The sequence below is a fragment of the Capra hircus genome, chromosome 1, assembly GCF_001704415.2.
Source record: "Capra hircus breed San Clemente chromosome 1, ASM170441v1, whole genome shotgun sequence".
NCBI lineage: Eukaryota > Metazoa > Chordata > Mammalia > Artiodactyla > Bovidae > Capra > Capra hircus.
Window position 1 is genome coordinate 115822952 of NC_030808.1, and position 18625 is coordinate 115841576.

At 39.0% G+C, this 18625-nt stretch overlaps 1 protein-coding gene across 2 annotated transcripts in view; it reads right to left on the reverse strand.

Moving 5' to 3' along the window:
* LOC102189713 (arylacetamide deacetylase) overlaps nt 1–7570 on the reverse strand; it is a 34716-nt gene extending 27146 nt beyond the window's left edge. Inside the window, exon 1 of one of the 2 annotated variants that reach the window (XM_018048912.1) lies at nt 7441–7570. Coding sequence is in view for 1 of the 2 variants with exons in the window: in XM_018048919.1 (XP_017904408.1) it covers nt 7441–7443 (3 nt within the window). In the remaining variant the exon portion in view is untranslated. The remainder of the gene's footprint in view (nt 1–7440) is intronic. The other variant, XM_018048919.1, reaches the window with a different exon arrangement.

Below are 18625 nucleotides of genomic sequence, written 5' to 3' on the forward strand. Positions count from 1 at the left end.
TATGGAATTTAGAAAGATGGTAACAATGACCCAACATGCAAGACAGCAAAAGAGACACAGATGTAAAGTACAGATTTTTGGACTCTGTGGGAGAAGGTGAAGGTGAGACAATATGAGAGACTAACACTGAAGTATGTATATTACCATATGTCAAATAGATGACCAGCGCAAGTTCAATGCATGAAGCAGGGCACTCAAAGCTGGTGCTCTGCAACAACCCAGAGGGATGGGGCAGAGAGGCAGGTGGGGGGGAGAGTTTTGGATGGTGGAACACATGTGCCCTCATGACTGATTCATATAGATGTATGGGAAAAACCACCACAATATTGTAAAGCAATTAACTTGCAATTAAAATAAATTAATTTTAAAAACAGTTCAAATAAAGCAAAACAAAACACTCATGAGAATTAGCAAATTAAATAATTCAATTTTTTTGTTCATAGAAATCTTCCTGTGATGATTTTGTTTTTCTACAATTCATATAGAAATCCTAGGGGGAAAATCTAAGTGTGGCCTCAAACATAATTAATTAACACACTGCTCATTGATTCTTTGACTTGCTCATGATCAGTTTTCTTTTCCATTTCTGTGCTGGTAATTTCAAACAAGCCCATCCAAATCTTATTGTAGCAGCCAACATCAATACAGCTGTCTTCTATGTGATCTACATGGTGGTAGGTGCTGACAATACGAAGATAAAAATACTTGTTTTCTGGTTCCAAAGAGCTTGTATCTATGGGGGGGGGGGGGTGGGGAATATGTTCAAGTCAACACTCTCCTTTGAAGAGGGGAGTTGGGTTAAAGAAATGCCTTCAAAAGTTTTCAGAATATTTTATAAAGCAAGATAAACATACAAACTGGACAATAATGTGCAAATTGTAATGATTTACATGCATTAAGCCACATGTTTGACAAAGGGTGATAGGCTGGTAAGATAGAGGACGTAACACCTTCAGCTGAAATTCTTTTAAAATAAAGAGCACTGAAGGAGATGTAGTAAATCCAGTTTTTTGGGAAATTTCTTAGTCTGATATGTAATTATTTATTCTTTCATACATCAGGTTCTATTTCAGTTAATATACAACTGTAGCTGATTGTATTTTATTTGCTACTGATTAATTGCATTATCTTTATTAGTTGAAATTTATGTGTAAGCATATGAGTGTGTGCACATGTGTGTATATGTGTGTGTGTGTGTATTTACTGTCTATAAATTGCACATCCTTCTGCATTGCTAAAGGAATTCCTGCAGGGGAAGGGTGATGCAAAATGAAAATTTTCAACTTGCAGTATTATTTGCTAAATGCTGCATTTCACAAATGTACTGCTAATCCTCTGAAAGAACCATGACCTTAATAATCTTGCTAAGTCAGATTCTTATTGAACATAACTGCAGTTTTTTCCAGATCAAAGAACATGAGACATGTTTAACCAAGATCTGTGGACCCATTTGTCCTACCCTGTAAGCTATAAGTAACTATAATTAATCATTAATTACCATTATGGCTCAAATGCTAAAGAATCTGCCTGCAATGCCAGAGACCCAGGTTCGATTCTTGGGTTGGAAAGATCCCCTGGAGAAGGTAATGTCAATCCACTCCAGTAATCTTGCCTGGAGAATCCTATGGACAGAAGAGCCTGGTGGGTCACAGTCCATAGGATCACAAAGAGCTGGACACGACTGAGCGACTAACACTTTCACTTCACCATTACCTCCATGAAACATTATTCCCTTCCTTTCTAGTACTTAAAAACTTTGACTTTGGCATTTTCCCCCCAGAAAACTAGCTGGTTTTCTTGTCTTGTAATAAACTTCTCTTTTAAAAACTTTTCTGTATGTGTATATTCACTTGAGAAGAGTAGTAGTCATAATTAAATGACTTTTTAAGACCCAGACAAATCAAAGTAACACTTGAAGAATACATATCAGCGTGCCAGGTTCTGTGTATTGGGCTTTACAACAGTTTTCTCATTCAATTTTTACAACTGCTCTGAGTTATGTATTATTTTTGCTAATAAGGAAAGTGACCATCAAGGAGGAATAAGGACTTTAGTCAAGGTCAGGTAGTTAACAAGAGGTCTGTTAAATAGTCATGATTCCTAGTGCTTGACTCTCCTAATAAGAATCATGGTATAAAACTACATAATATGTTTGGCTACAAAATTCCTTCTCTTTCTTTAACTTCAGTGGTTTTCTATCCTCATTCAGCCTCAACATAGTTAAAGGATATAGGATTCTATTATCAGTGATAATTCACAGTGGGGATTATATTTAACTGAGAAGTTCAAGTTATCTCTTGAGTAGGGCATCAAATTTTAACGGTGAAGGCAAGAGGGTAGGGATGGGGAGGACCATAAAGATTTTTTTACTTCAATTTCTTAACTAGTTCTGACACAGTCCCTTCTCTCATGTTAAGAATAACTACTTTATACTGACTTGCCTCTGTGGAAACACCCTTACTTAAATAGGTCTAACTTAGACCTATCAGGAGGCAAAAATCTTGATAAGTGATCAAAAATGAGAAGTGGTATAAAGGTATAAGTCAAATGTTTTTCAGTTCAGTTCAGTTCAGTTGCTCAGTTGTGTCTGACTCTTTGCAACCCCATGAACCGCAGCACACCAGGCCTCCCTGTCCATCACCAATTCCTGGAGTTCACTCAAACTCATGTCCATCGAGTCGGTGATGCCATCCAGCCATCTCATCCTCTGTCGTCCCCTTCTCCTCCTGCCCTCAATCTTTCCCAGCATCAGGGTCTTTTCAAATGAGTCAGCTCTTCACATCAGGTGGCCAAAATATTGCAGTTTCAGCTTCAACATCCTTCCAATGAACACCCAGGACTGATCCCCTTCAGGATGGACTGGTTGGATCTCCTTGCAGTCCAAGGGACTCACAAGACTCCTCCAACACCACAGTTCAAAAGCATCAATTCTTCAGCACTCAGCTTTCTTTATAGTCCAACTCTCACATCCATACATGACCACTGGAAAAACCATAGCCTTGACTAGATGGACCTTTGTTGGCAAAGTAATGTCTCTGCTTTTTAATATGCTGTCTAGGTTGGTCATAACTTTTCTTCTAAGGAGTAAAATGTTTTTAAGAACATGTTATTGCACAAATAAAGTTTTGAAAGTCTTCCCTAAGTTTGTCAAAGGAAGTTTGGACAACAAGAAAAAAAGACATCCTTAAGCTTGGGCAACCTTTTGTTTCCTAACCACATAAAGTAGCATGAGTGTCCCTTAATTTGTTTCTAAGTGTTTTTCTAGAAGATCCTATTGTTAAAAAAGAAGAAGAAGAAGAAGAAGAACATAGTTTTGGAAGAAACAAATTTAAAATTTCTTAAATATAAAATGCTTAAAAGGGTCTATTCAGATTCTTTGCCCATTTTAAAATCAGATTGCTTGTGTTTTTTTGTTATTGAGTTGTGTGGGTTCTTAATATACTTTGTATATTAATCCCTTATCAAATATTTTATTTCTATCCTCTTATATTCAATGGTTTCCTTCAATATACAGAATTTTAGTTTGATGCAGTTCCATTTGTAGATTTTTGCTTTTGTTTCCCTTGCAGTTATAAAATAAACAAGTTATGGAATGCAGTGAAGCATGGGAAATACTGTCAATAATATTGCATTAACTTTGCAAGGTGACAGACCCAAACTGAAACTATTGTGATCATTTCACAATGATCATCAATGATCACCACTGTATACAAGTATTAAATCACAATTTTGTGCAACTGAAACTAATATTAATATGATACTTTAAGTATTATATTATAATTAATATAATATTTTAAGCAAAACAAAAACCTCTTTTTGACTTGTTTTGAGTATATTGTGAACAAAATTTAATTTAAAAAATCAGAATAAAACATCTGTAATATTTCACAGTTAACAGAAATTCGTAGTTAGCTATAAGTTTAATGCTATTTAATCCTGTTCAGTGAAAAGAGATATATGAAAATTTAATTCTTCATCTGTAAGTTCTATTTTTAATATAATATTCAAATTTGGAAATGAGTTTTTTAATGTAAATCTGTGCAGATGAATTCAGAAGCAATATGATGAAAGAATATTAACATCAGCAACCAGAAAGAATCATTTCCAGAAAGATGAGCTCCTTACAAACGTCACCTTGTGACCTGCCCAACTGTGTTAGGAAAATAGGGAACTTGAGTTCTAAGGAAAATCAGGACCCAAGACCTAGAGAACCAAATAAAACCTTCATTACCTGTTATTCCACTAATGAATGTGTTTGGTGTCTGAAACAAAAGTCTTTCATTATAATTTTATTTTGAGTATTTTACTGATGAGTTATGTAATTACTAGCTATATGACCATAATAAAGATTCTTGACATAATTACTTCATCAAAAGTACAGCTGTGCTAACACTTCTCTTTCATGGTATTGTTTGAGTTAAATTAGGTAATGAACTTGGAAAGCTTAGCATACATCACCAAAAAGTCTACAGATAATAAATGCTACAAGGTGTGTGGAGAAAAAGAAATCCTTCTACACTGTTTGGGTGGGAATGTAAATTGGTGCAACCACTATGGAAAATAGTATGGAGGTTCCTTTGTTGTTGCTGTTGTTTTAATAGCTAAGTAGTAGCTGACTCTCTTGCAACCCCATGAACTGTAGCCTTCCAGGCTTCTCTGCCCATGGGATTTCTCAGGCAGAAATACTGGAGTGGGTTACCATTACCTTCTCCAGAGTATCTTCCTTACCCAGGCATTGGCAGGCAGATTCTTTACCACTGGGCCATCAGGGAAGCCCCATGGAGGTTCCTTAAAAAACTAAAAATAGAGATACCATATGATCCAGAAATCCCACTCCTGGGAATACATCTGGAAAAGAAAAAAACTCTAATTCAAAAAGACAGATGGTCCTAAGATGGCAGAGGAATAGGACGGGGAGATCACTTTCTCCCCCACAAAAGAACATTTGAACACTGAGTAAATTCCATAAAACAATTTCTGAATGCCAGCAGAGGACATCAGGCAACCATAAAAGCAGCCCATTGTCTTCAAAAGGAGGTAGGAAAAAATATAAAAGACAAAAAGAGAGACAAAAGATGTAGGGACAGAGCTCTATCCCAGGAAGGGAGTCTTAAAAAAGAGAGAAGTTTCCAAACACCAGGAAACACTCTCACTTCCTAGTCTGTGGTGAGCCTTGGAACCACAGAGGGCAATGTAATCAGGAGGAAAAATAAATAATCAAAACCCTCAGATTATGTGCCCAACAGTAACTCCCCCAGTGGAGAAGCAGTGCAGATGCCTGCATCCACCACTAGCAAGTGGGGGCTGGGCAGGGAGGAGCAGGCTGCGTTGCTTAGAGTAAGGACTGGGCCTGAATGCCCCAAGGGCAATATGAGGGAACTAACTTGGGCTAGCAAACCAGACTGTGGGATAGCTACCACATGAAAAGCCCTAACCTAAGACACCGCCAGGCTGGCTCACCGAACAAAGGACTGACTAGAGCTCCGCAAAAAGCCCTAACCTAAGTAACCATCACTGACTCGATGGACATGAGTCTTAGTGAACTCTGGGAGTTGGTGATGGACAGGGAAGCCTGGCATGCTGCAATTCATGGAGTCGCAAAGAGTCGGACATGACTGAGCGACTGAACTGAACTGAAGTAACCATCAGGCCCACTCACAAAACAAAGGACTGAGCAGAGCTAGCCGGCTGGAGACCATCCCCCTTTGGTGACAGGCAGCCAGAGCTGGAAGGGGACAATCACGGCCCCAGAGAGGCATTATCTACCAAACTGCAAGCAGGCTTCATTGCCAACTAAGACTCCTTGGGATTCTGGACGGTCAACATCCCCCTGAGAAGGTGCGCCAGTACACACAGAAAACCGAGCGGCAGGGATGGGGGAGGCGATAAGTCGCAGCGACTGGGCTCGCCAAACACCTGGTCACTGAGCTGCTTGGACCTGGGAAGGGCACAAAACACAGGCGCAACCGAATCTGTGCCTCTGAGGACTACTCAAGGACCTGAACCTGAGCGGCTTAGACGTGGAAAGTGCATGCAACCCAGGGCCGGCCTCAGACAGTTCCCGGCAGAGCAACCTAAAGCCTAAGCAGTGTAGACAGGGAAAGCACACACACCATGAGCGGATGCAAACCCCGTGTGGCCAAGACACTGCGAACAGACGCCAGTGTTATTCGTTTGCAGTGTCCCCTTCCTCCCCACAGCTCAACTGAACAAGTGAGCATAAAAAAGTGTCCACCACCGCCCCCTTGTATCAGGGAGGAAATTAGACCCTGAAGAGACCAGCAAACAGAAGAAGCTAAAACAGAGGGACCTCCTTGGAAGTGACAGGTGCAGTAGATTAAAACCCTGCAGTTAGTACTGAATACATAGGAAGGGGCCTATAGATCTTGAGAAATATAAGCCGGATCAAGGAACTATCCAAAAATGAACTGACCCCACACTGCCTATAATAACACCAGAGAAAGTCCTAGATATATTTTTACTATTTTTACTATCATTCTTTTTTTTAATTAAAAAATTTAAGTCCTCTATTACTCCTTTAATTTTAATTTTTATAACCTGCTATTAATTTGCAAAAAAAAAGAGACCCTATTTTTTAAAGCAAACTTCATATATATATATATTTTATAATTTTTGTGACTTTTTTCCTTTAGTATTGTATTTTTTAAAATCCAACCTCTACTCTAGATTTTTAATCTTTGCTTTTTGGTATTTGTTATCAATTTTGTACCTTCAAGAACCCAATCTTCAGTATCCATTTTTACTTGGGAGCAAGATTACTGGCTTGACTGCTCTCTCCCCCTTTGGGCTCTCGTTTTTCTCCACCAGGTTGCTTCTATCTCCTCCCTCCCCCTTCTCTTCTCTATCTAACTCTGTGAATCTCTTTGTGTGTTCCAGACGGTGGAGAACACTTAGGGAACTGATTACTGGCTGGATCTGTCTCTCTTCTTTTGATTCTCCCCTTTATCCTCCTGGCCACCTCTGTCTCCTTCCTCCCTCTTCTCTTCTCTGTATAACTTTGTGAACATCTCTGAGTGGTCCAGACTGTGGAGTTGCACATAAGGAAGTGATTACTGGCTAGCTTGCTCCCTCCTCTTTTGATTCCACCTCATCTCAGCTGGGTCACCTTTATCTCCCTCCTCCCTCTTCTCTTCTCCATGTAACTCTGAGAACCTCTCTGGGTATCCCTCACTGTGGAGAAACTTTTCATCTTTAACCTAGATGTTTTATCAATGGCACTGTGTAGATGGAGAAGTCTTGAGGCTACTGTAAAAATAAGACTGAAAACCAGAAGCAGGAGCCTTAAGTCCAAATCCTGAGAACACCAGAGAACTCCTGACTACAGGGAACATTAATTGACAGGAGCTCATCAAACGCCTCCATACCTACACTGAAACCAAGCACCACCCAAGGGCCAACAAGTTCCAGAGAAAGACATACCATGCAAATTCTCCAGCAACACAGGAACACAGGCCTGAGCTTCAATATGCAGGCTGCTCAAAGTCACTCCAAACCTACTGACATCTCATAACTCATTACTGGACACTTCATTGCACTCCAGAGAGAAGAAATCAGCTCCACCCACCAGAACACCAACACAAGCTTCCCTAACCAGGAAACCTTGACAAGCCACCCATACAACCCCACCCACAGTGAGGAAATTCCGCAAACTGCCAGAATACAGAAAGGCCACCCCAAACACAGCAATATAAACAAAATGAAGAGACAGAGGAATATCCAGCAGGTAAAGGAACAGGATCAATGCCTACCAAACCAAACAAAAGAGGAAGAGATAGGGAATCTACCTGATAAAAATTCTGAATAATGATAGTGAAAATGATCCAAAATCTCAAAAACAAAATGGAATCACAGATAAATAGCCTAGAGACAAGGATTGAGAAGATGCAATAAAGGTTTAACAAGGACCTAGAAGAAATAAAAAAGAATCAATCAATAATGAATCATGCAATAAATGAGATCAAAAACACTCTGGAGGAAACAAATAGAATAACGGAGGCAGAAAATAGGATTAGTGAGGTAAAAGAGAATGGTAGAAATAGATGAATCAGAGAGGATAAAACAAAAATGAATTGAAAGAAATGAGGACAATCTCAGAGATCTCTGGGACAATGTTAAATCCCCCAACATTCGAATCATAGGAGTCCCAGAAGAAGTCAAAAAGAAAGACCATGAGAAAATACTTGAGGAGATAATAGTTGAAAACTTCCTTAAAGTGGGGAAGGAAATAGTCACCCAAGTCCAAGAAACCCAGAGAGTCCCAAATAAGATAAACCCAAGGCAAAACACCCCAAGACACATACTAATCAAATTAACAAAGATCAAACACAAAGCACAAATATTAAAAGCAGCAAGGGGAAAACAACAAATAACACACAAGGGGATTCCCATAAGGATAATAGCTGATCTTTCAATAGAAACTCTTCAGGCCAAGAGGGAAAGGCAGGACTTACTTAAAGTAATGAAAGAAAATAACCTATAGCCCAGATTACTATACCCAGCAAGGATCTCATTTGAATATGAAGAAGAAAACAAAAGCTTTACAGACAAGCAAAAGCTAATAGAATTCAGCACCACCAAACCAGCTCTCCAACAAATGCTAAAGGATATTCTCTAGACAGGAAACATGAAAAGGGTTGTCGTGTTTTCATTTTCATTTGTTTCTATGCATATTTTTATTTTTTTAATTTCTTCTGTGATTTGTTGGTTATTCAGAAGCGTGTTGTTTAGCCTCCATATGTTTGTATTTTTAATAGTTTTTTCCTGTGGTTGACATCTAACCTTACTGCATTTTGATCAGAAAAGATTCTTGAAATGATTTCTATTTTTTTAAATTTACCAAGGCTACATTTATGGCCCAGGATGTGATCTATCCTGGAGAATGTTCTGTGTGAGAGAAAGGTGAAATTCATTGTTTGGGGATAAAATGTCCTATAAATATTAATTGGGTCTAACTGGTCCATTGCATCAATTAAAGTTTGTGTTTCCTTGTTAATTTTCTGTTTATTTGATCTATCCATAGGTGTGAGTTAGGTATTATAATAATCCCACTATTATTGTGTTACTGTTAATTTCCCCTATCATACTTGTCAGCATTTGCCTTACATATTGTGGTGCTCCTATATTGGGTGCATATGTATTTATAATTGTTATATCTTCTTCTTGGATTGATCCTTTGATCATTATGTAGTGTCCTTCTTTGTCTCTTTTCACGACCTTTATTTCAAAATCTATTTTATCTGATATGAGTATTGCTGCTTTTGCTTTCTTTTGGTCTCCATTTGCATGAAATATCTTTTTCCAGCCCTTGACTTTCAGTCTGTATGTGTCCCTTGTTTTTGAGGTGGGTCTCTTGTAGACAGCATATATAGGGGTCTCGTTTTTGTATTCATTCAGCCAGTCTTTGTCTTTTGGTTGGGGCATTCAACCCATTTACATTTAAGGTAATTATTGATAAGTATGATTCTGTTGCCATTTACTTTGTTGTATTGGGTTTGAATTTATAAACCCTTTCTGTGTTTCCTGTCTAGAGAAGACCCTTTAGCATTTGTTGGAGAGCTGGTTTGGTAGTGCTGAATTCTCTCAGCTTTTGCTTGTCTGTAAAGCTTTTGATTTCTCCTTCATATTCAAATGAGATCCTTGCTGGGTATAGTAATCAGGGTTGTAGGTTTTTCTGTTTCATTGCCGTAAGTATGTCCTGCTGTTCCCTTCTGGCCTGAAGAGTTTCTATTGAAAGATCAGCTGTTATCTTTATGGGAATCCCCTTATGTGTTATTTGCTGCTTTTCTCTTGCTGCTTTTAATATTTGCTGTTTGTGCTTGAGCTTTGTTAGCTTGATTAATATGTGTTTTAGGGTGTTTTGCCTTGGGTTTATCCTGTTTGGGACCTTCTGGGTTTCTTGGACTTGGGTGATTATTTCCTTCCCCATTTTAGGGAAGTTTGGCCTTTCTTTTTGTCTTCTTCTTCTGGGACTCCTATGATTCAAATGTTGGGGCATTTAACATTGTCCCAGAGATCTCTGAGATTGTCCTCATTTCTTTTAATTTTTTTTTCTTTTTTCCTCTCTGCTTTATTTATTTCCACCATTCTATCTTCCACCTCACTTATCCTATCTTCTGCCTCTGTTATTCTACTGTTGATTCCTTCCAGTGCTTTAGATCTCAGTTATTGCATTATTCATTATTGATTGACTCTTTTTTATTTCTTCTAGGTCCTTGTTAAACATTTCTTGCATCTTCTCAATCCTTGTCTCTAGGCTATATATCTGTGATTCCGTTTTGTTTTCAAGATTTTGGATCATCTTTACTAACATTATTTTGAATTCTTTTTCAGGTAGACTCCCTATCTCCTCCTCTTTGGTTTGGTTTGGTGGGCATTTATCATGTTCCTTTACCTGCTGAATATTTCTTTGCCTTTTCATTTTGTTTCAATTGTTCTGTTTGGGGTGGCCTTTCTGTGTGCTAGAAGTTTGTGGTTCCTCTTTATTGTGGAGGTTGCTCCATGTCGGTGGAGTTGGACTAGTGGCTTGTCAGGGTTTCTTGGTTAGGGAAGCTTGTGTCAGTGTTCTGGTGAGTGGGTCTGGATCTCTTTTCTCTGGAGTGCAATGAAGTGTCCAGTGGTGAGTTCTGAGGTGTCTGTGGGTTTGGTTTCACTTTGGATAGCCTGTACTTTGATGCTCAGGGCTATGTTCTTGCATTGCTAGAGAATTAGCATGGTATGTCTTGCTCTGGAACTTGTTGACTCTTGGGTGGAGCTTGGTTTCAGGGTAGGTATGGAGGCTTTGGATGAGCTCTTGTCAATTAATGTTACTTGGAGTCAGGAGTTCTCTGGTGTTCTCAAGTTTTGGCTTTAAGCCTCCTGCCTCTGGCTTTCAGTCTTATTCTTACAGTAGCCTCAAGACATCTCCATACATACAGCACCAATGATAAAACATCTAGGTTAATGGTGAAAAGATTCTCCACAGTGAGGAACACCCAGAGGTTCACAGAGTTACATGGAGAAGAGAAGAGGAGGGAGATAGAGGTGACTAGGAGGAGACGGGGGTCAGTCAAAGGGGAGAGACCAATCTAGCCAGTAATTACTTCCCTAACTGTTCTCCACAGCCTGGAACACCCAGAGAGATTCAAAAAGTTAAGCAGACAAGATAAGGGGGAGGGAGGAGATAGAGGTGACCTATGAGAGAAAAGGGAGAGTCAAAAGGGGAGAGAGCAATCAAGCCAGTAATCACACCCCTATGTAAAAATGGGTACTGAAGATTAGATTCTTAAAGGTGCAAAATTGATAACAAATACAAAAAAGCAAAGATTAAAAATCTACAGTAGAGGTTAGACTGTAAAAAATACAATATTAAAAATACAAAATAAAATCAATCACAAAAATTATAAGAAATATATATGTGAAATTTGCTTTAAAAAGTGGCTTTTTTTGCAAGGTAATAGTAGGTTATAAAAATGAAAATTTAAGGAGTAATAAAGAACTTAAAGAATTAAAAAATGATAATAGTCAAAATGTATCTAGGAATTTCTCTGGAGCTGTTGAGGGCACTGTGGGGTCAGTTCAGTTTCAGATAGTTCCTTGTTCCAGCTTATACTTTTCCTCAAGGTCTATAGGCCCCTTCCAATGCTTAGTTAATGGTAACTACAGGGTTTTAATCTGTTGCACCTGTCACTTTCAGCGTGGTTCCCTCTTCTTTATTTTGGCTTCTTCTGCTTGCAAGTCTCTTCAGTGTCTAATTTCCACCCTGACACAAGGGGGCAGAGGAACACTGCAAACAAATATCACTGGTGTGTGTAGGGAGTGCTCACAGTATATAGCACACTGGGTTTGCCCCAGCTCACGGCGTGTGTGCTTTCCCAGTCTACACTGCTCAGGCTCCAGGTTGCTCTGAAGGGGAACTGTCCAAAGTGGGCCCTGGGTTGCATGCACTTTCCATGTCTAAGATGCTCAGGTTCAGGGTCTTGGGTACTCCACAAAGGCACAGACACGGTTGGGCCTGCATTTTGTGCCCTTCCCAGGTCTGAGGAGCTCAGGCAACCAGGTGCTTGGCGAGCTCACTGTCCCAGGTGGGCAGTGAGTCTTAATCACCTACCCGGTCCCAGCCACTCGGTTTCCTGGGTGCACCACAAAAGCGCTATCTCAGGTGTGCCGTGTGTCTCCTCTGGGGAGCTGATCTCAGGCTGCCACCCTCCTGGCAGATGTCAACCATCCAGGATCCCAGGAAGACTTGGTTAGCAACTGGATCCTGCTCACGGTTTGGTGGAGGATTCTGTCTCTGGGGCCGAGACTGCCTCTTGCCTTCCAGCTCCGGGTGTGGCCCTTCTGCCTCTCAGCCTCCGGTGGGGGGAGGGGCCGGTCAACAGCCAGCTAGCTCTCCTTTGGTGTTCACTCAATCCTTTGCTCGGTGAGCCGGCCAAGCAATGTCTTAGGATAGAGCTTTTCAGGAGAAAGTTCTCTCATTTTTTCCCCCTCTCTCTCTGGCTATCCCACAGTTTGGGTTGCTATTTCACCTTAGCCCCTTCAGATTGTCCTCAGGGCATTCAGGCCCAGTCCTTACCCTAAGCATGCAACCTGTGCCTCCCCCACTCACTGGTAATGGTCGCAAGTGTCTGGGCTATTTCTCTCCAGGGAGTTGTGGTTAAGGCACATATACTGTGGGGTTTCTTTCTTTTTACTTTTCCCCTCCTGGTTTTGTTGCCCCCTGAGATTCCAAAACTCCCCGTAAACCTGCTGGTGAAAGGGTTTCCTGATGTTTGGAAACTTCTCCTCCTTCACGACTCCCTCCACAGGATGGGTCTCCATCCCTAACTCTTTTGTCTCTCTTTTTGTCTTTTATATTTTGGCTGCCTTTCTGGTTGCCTGGTGTCCTCTGCCAGCATTCAGAAGTTGTTGTGTGGAAGTTGCTCAGCATTCAAATGATTTTTTGATGAATTTTTGTGGGATAAAGTGGTTCCCCATCCTATTCCTCCACCATCTTAGGACCACCTGTCTCTGCTTTTTAATATGCTGTCTAGTTTGGTCACCGATTTTTGCCCAAGGAGCAAGCATATTTTAATTTCATGGCTGCAGTCAATCACATCTGCAGTGATTTTGGAGCCCCCTCAAAATAAAGTCTGTCACTGTTTCCGCTGTTTCCCATCTACTTGCCATGAAGTAATGGGACCAGATGCCACTATCTTAGGCTACAGTCCATGGGGCTACAAAGAGTTGGACACGACTGAGCGACTAAGCACACACATCCTGGATCTAAATACTGATTATTTATCAGACCAAGGACACATTCCAGGAGCTTGGAACACAGGGTATAGCTTTAGGCTAATGGAGTGAGATGTTTATTGAGAACAAGACGGTGGTCTCAGAGTTCTACACTGACTGCCTAGTAATTTATACCTCTAGTCCATAACACTGGAAACTACAAAACACTGTCAAAAGAAATTGGAAAATAATTAAATCAATTGAGAGATATATGTTTATGGATTAGAAAATGCACTATTTTCTACTTATTAATTCTCCTAAAATTAATGCATAGACTCAATGATATCTGATTTTTAAAATCTCAAAAAATTTAGGAGAGGGTGGGCAAATAGATTTTAATTTCTTTTTAATTACAAAGAACATAGAATAGCCAAGACAATTTAAAGAGGGACAAAGTTAGAGTATTTATCAAATCAGATTTCAAACAGTATAAAGATAAGTGAACTTGAATAGCAATAGAAGTATTCAAAATGAAGTACACAGGGGGCAGAGGAATGGACAAATGAAATCTCAATGACCTCTGGGAAACTATAAAGCAACTTAATTTGTGTAATTGGAGTTCTAGAAAGAGGTAGCAGATAAATTATTGGAGGGGGAAGATAATTTATTTAAGTTAAAAAAGTCAAAAATTTTCCAAATCTGAAGAAAGCTATAAACTCAAGGACCCAATAAGCTCAACAAATCCCCCCAGATTAATAAAAATATAAACCACAACAAGTCATGTCACAGTGACATTACTGAAAAACAATGATGAAAAAGGAAGTTTTTCAAATGAACCAGACATTAAAAGAAAGAAAATTACATACAAAAGGCTATAGATAAGAATGAAAATTTCCAAAAATAATCATTAGGGTCAATAGAAAAGATGTATCTTCTTCATTTTAAAAATACTTGAAAAGGTAAACTATTTAAAACAAAAATATTAATACAACGTTGGGTTGATAACACATATAGAATGAAATATATGGTAACAGTAGCCAAAAAATAGGATGAAAGAAAAGGGAGTATACTGTTGTAAATTTTTGACATTTACATGTAGTAAGTATATTATTTGAACTTATACATGATAACATAAAGATGCACATTGCTACTACGAAATAATAAAACCAAGACATGTATTTTAAAACCCAATAATGAAGAAAATGATTAAATTATAAATAATTAATCCAAAAAGCAACAAAAATGATGAAAAATGAGCAAATATGACAAAGAGGAAACAAGTCCTGAGATGATTTAATACCATCCATATACTTCTCCAGACATATCCTAAATAAATAATTTCCATATTATCCAAGAGCTCTGCTGTGATGTCCTATATTTATTAGGATATCTCTCTGACATTACCTATGACACAAATGGTATTTTAGCTTCTACAATTATCTATTGGACTTCTGGGTAAAGAACTCATCTGTCAATGCAGGAGAGATAAGAGAGGTGGGTTCGATCCCTGGGTGGGGAAGATTCCCTGGAGAAGGAAACGGCACCTCATTCCAGTATTCTTGACTGGAGAATCCCATGGACTGAGAAGTCTGGTGGGCTACAGCCCATGGGGTTGCAAAGAGTCGGACATGACTGAAAGTGTCTTAGCACAGCACACAGCACATTGGACATCTGTAATGGAAGCTGTTTGCACCTGAGCTCAATAATAGATCAACAGTTGTCATTCAAAAACAGCAATGCTTTGCTACTGCATCAAGTTGATTTTGAATCTTGAATTCCAAAGTCACCCTTGGGTGGCAGTTTTGATTTCATCTGCAAGTGTCTGAATAATGGATATCTCCAAAATAATCTGCACATACCTGTTTTTTGTTCAGGATCCCAGCCAAATGCAGAACTATTTTAATATATAGTAGCTAGCAGGGTTTCTGTATTGGTATCTACATCTACCAGTATCTATCCAGTCAGCAGTGAATGTGCTTCTTTCTTACTATTCATCAAACAGAGACACTCTTTTGTCCATACATTCATAGAATGTATCTTAATAGTCTGGATCAAGTTATTCTTGGGAAATATAGGCTGCTTCCTGAATTTTAGGTAGTTTGATTAACTATCCTCAGCCAATCAACTGCACTTTGGTTTTGTCCTCAGAGAGAAATTATGAGAGAAATTATCTTCATATTACTGAAACAATGAATTACATTCCTCTTAACACTCCTCAGATCAAAATTGCCCCTAACATGCTGCTGCTGCTGCTGCTAAGTCGCTTCAGTCGCGTCCGACTCTGTGCGACCCCATAGACAGCAGCCCACCAGGCTCCCCCGTCCCTGGGATTCTCCAGGCAAGAACACTGGAGTGGGTTGCCATTTCCTTCTCCAATGCATGAGAGTGAAAAGTGAAAGTGAAGTCGCTCAGTCGTGTCAGACCCTCAGCGACCCCATGGACTGTAGCCCACCAGGCTCCTCCATCCATGGGATTTTCCAGGCAAGAGTACTGGAGTGGGGTGCCATTGCCTTCTCCAGCCCCTAACATAGTGGTGGCAATATTTGAGAAGGCTCAGATATCGTGGGGATAGACAATAAACATATACTGAAGTCCTGTTCAAATGAAGACATATTGTGTTTCAATTTTTTCTGAAGTTGGGGTAAAAAAGAAAGCACTGACTAAATCTGTAAGAGCATATTGCATGTGTGTGTGCTAAGCTGCTTCAGTAGTGTCCAACTCATTGTGACCCTGTGAGCTGCGGCCCACCAGGCTCCTTTGTCCCTGGAATTCTCCAGGCAAGAATACTAGAATGGGTTCCTCTATGCTTCTCCAGGGGATCTTCCTGACCCAGGGATCAAACTTGCATCTCCTGCATTGCAGGCAGATTCTTTACTACTGAGCTACCAGGGAAGCCCATAAAAACATAATAGTCACTTTTATTTTGATGTTCTTCTCAAAGACTTTTATCATGTTTGACTGAGCAGAGGTTATTGGTAGGACTACTTTATTAGTCCATGGCACATACTTAATCTTCATTTTTCATACAGATCACTTAATTGATGGGATTGCTACCCCTACTTTTTTTTTTCTTTACCCCTATTTTATCATCTCTTTTTATCTCCTGTTGTCCTCCTGCTATATGGAATTACTTAACATTCACCACAGAGTGAGAGTTTGGACAATTCTAGGTTCTCACAGTAATTCTCTTGGGTTCCAGATTGTTTTGGGGTTATAAATGTGTTCTGTGCCTCACTGTACAGAAATTTACAGGATGGTATGCATTTGTCAAAACACATTGGATCAAACACCAAATCTAGTGAATTTTATAGTATTATCAATGTAAAATGTGAATGCTAAAAAGAGATAATGAACTAGATTAAAATTATATTTGAAAGCCGATAAATAATGAACACAGGGAAAGAACGTTCAATAATAGATGATATAAAGAAAAACCAAAGCAGGAGAATGGAACAATAACTAAAAGCTATAATTCAAGATACTCCTAAAATTAAATATATATATATATATACACACACACATATATTTATAAAAGTAGATATTGATAAGGTAAATGACATACCTGGGAAATATCAAACCAGAATAACAAATATTCAGATATAGTTTAGCAAAAATTTTAGACTTAAAAGACAAAAATAAAAATCTCTTGTACAATGAGCAAAAAAGACCAAATAACTAACTTATAAGGGGAAGAAAAAGAAAAATTGTGTGTGTATATATATATATATATATAAGTGATTTTCTATCCAGTATAAATTAATATTAAAAGCAGAGACATTACTTTGCCAACAAAGGTCCATCTAGTCAAGGCTATAGATTTTCCACTGGTCATGTATGGATGTGAGAGTTGGACTGTGAAGAACGCTGAACGCCAATGAATTGATGCTTTTGAACTGTGGTGTTGGGGAAGACTCTTGAGAGTCCCTTGGACTGCAAGGAGATCCAACCAGTCCATTCTGAAGAAGATCAGCTCTGGGATTTCTTTGGACGGAATGATGCTGAAGCTGAAACTCCAGTACTTTGGCCACCTCATGCGAAGAGTTGACTCATTGGAAAAGACTCTGATTCTGGGAGGGATTGGGGGCAGGAGGAGAAGGGGACGACCGAGGATGAGATGGCTGGATGGCATCACTGACCTGATGGACATGAGTCTCAGTGAACTCCGGGAGTTGGTGATGGACAGGGAGGCCTGGCGTGCTGCGATTCATGGGGTCATGACACACACACGACTGAGTGACTGAACTTAACTGAACTGAAGGGGAAGAAAAAGAAAAATTGTGTTTATATATATAAATGATTTTCTATCCAGTAGAAATTAATATGAAATATTAATGGCTAACAAGAAACTACCATCAGTATAAAAGAATTCAAGAAATATCTCTATGAGTTATTCCTTTGGAGTGTTAATGCGAAGGCATCAGAAAACACTGAGAAAGGATCAAACAGCCAAATTACTGGAGTGACATAAAAATGAACACTGGTGGTGAGCATTAAGTATATATTATGTGCAACTATAAACAAATTAAGGGATGAGAAAGCATAGCCTACAATGTCTACATGCTCTGAAAATGTAGCTAGAGTACAACTGCTTGTTTTTAAAAAGTACCAGTTAACATACCCAGATGTTTGTTTCTAAATATATTATCTAATAAAATAAACCAAGACTCCTTAAATAAATGGCTTATTTTTGGGCTGGAGTAGGATAAATATAAGCTTGGAACTTCTTAAAGTGCCAGAAATAAGGAAGTGCTGAAAAATCAGAAGTGGGGGATATATTAAAGGCATTCATTCATGAGTCAACCTGAAGGAGGAACTGCCAATGACCAAAGCTGGAACAATTCGAATGTCCAAAAAATAACATAGTACTATGCTATAACCCCAAATACAAAACAAATACTTATGAGCCCCTGCTGTCACAAGTAAATGATTAAATAAACAAATGTGAAAGAATATATTAACTTTCCCCACAGAAGAATTTCAAATAAATGATGTAGATCTTACCCTGCAGGAGGCAGAGTCTAATTCTTCCTACTTCTTGAGTGTGGCTGAAATTAATGATTTGCTTATTAAGAATAGAGTATGGAAAAATGGAGGAAAACATAACTTTACCATGGAGACACTTAACAAAAACTACTTTGGCCAAACGAATAAGATTAACATCATCAGTTATGAGTTATGTTGATAGTACTGTATCCCCTGATATGATGACACATGAAGGACATTTCACCTGTAGCATTTCTTCCCCAAGCCCTTCATGCAGACTAATTATGAGAAAACAAAAGGTAAATTCAAATTGAAGGACATTCTATAAAATACTTAACTAGGACTTCTCAAAACTGCCAAGGTCATGAAAAACAAAGACTAAAAAACTGTCTTTTGGAGGAAGTTATCAAGATGTAACAAATGGTTTCACCTG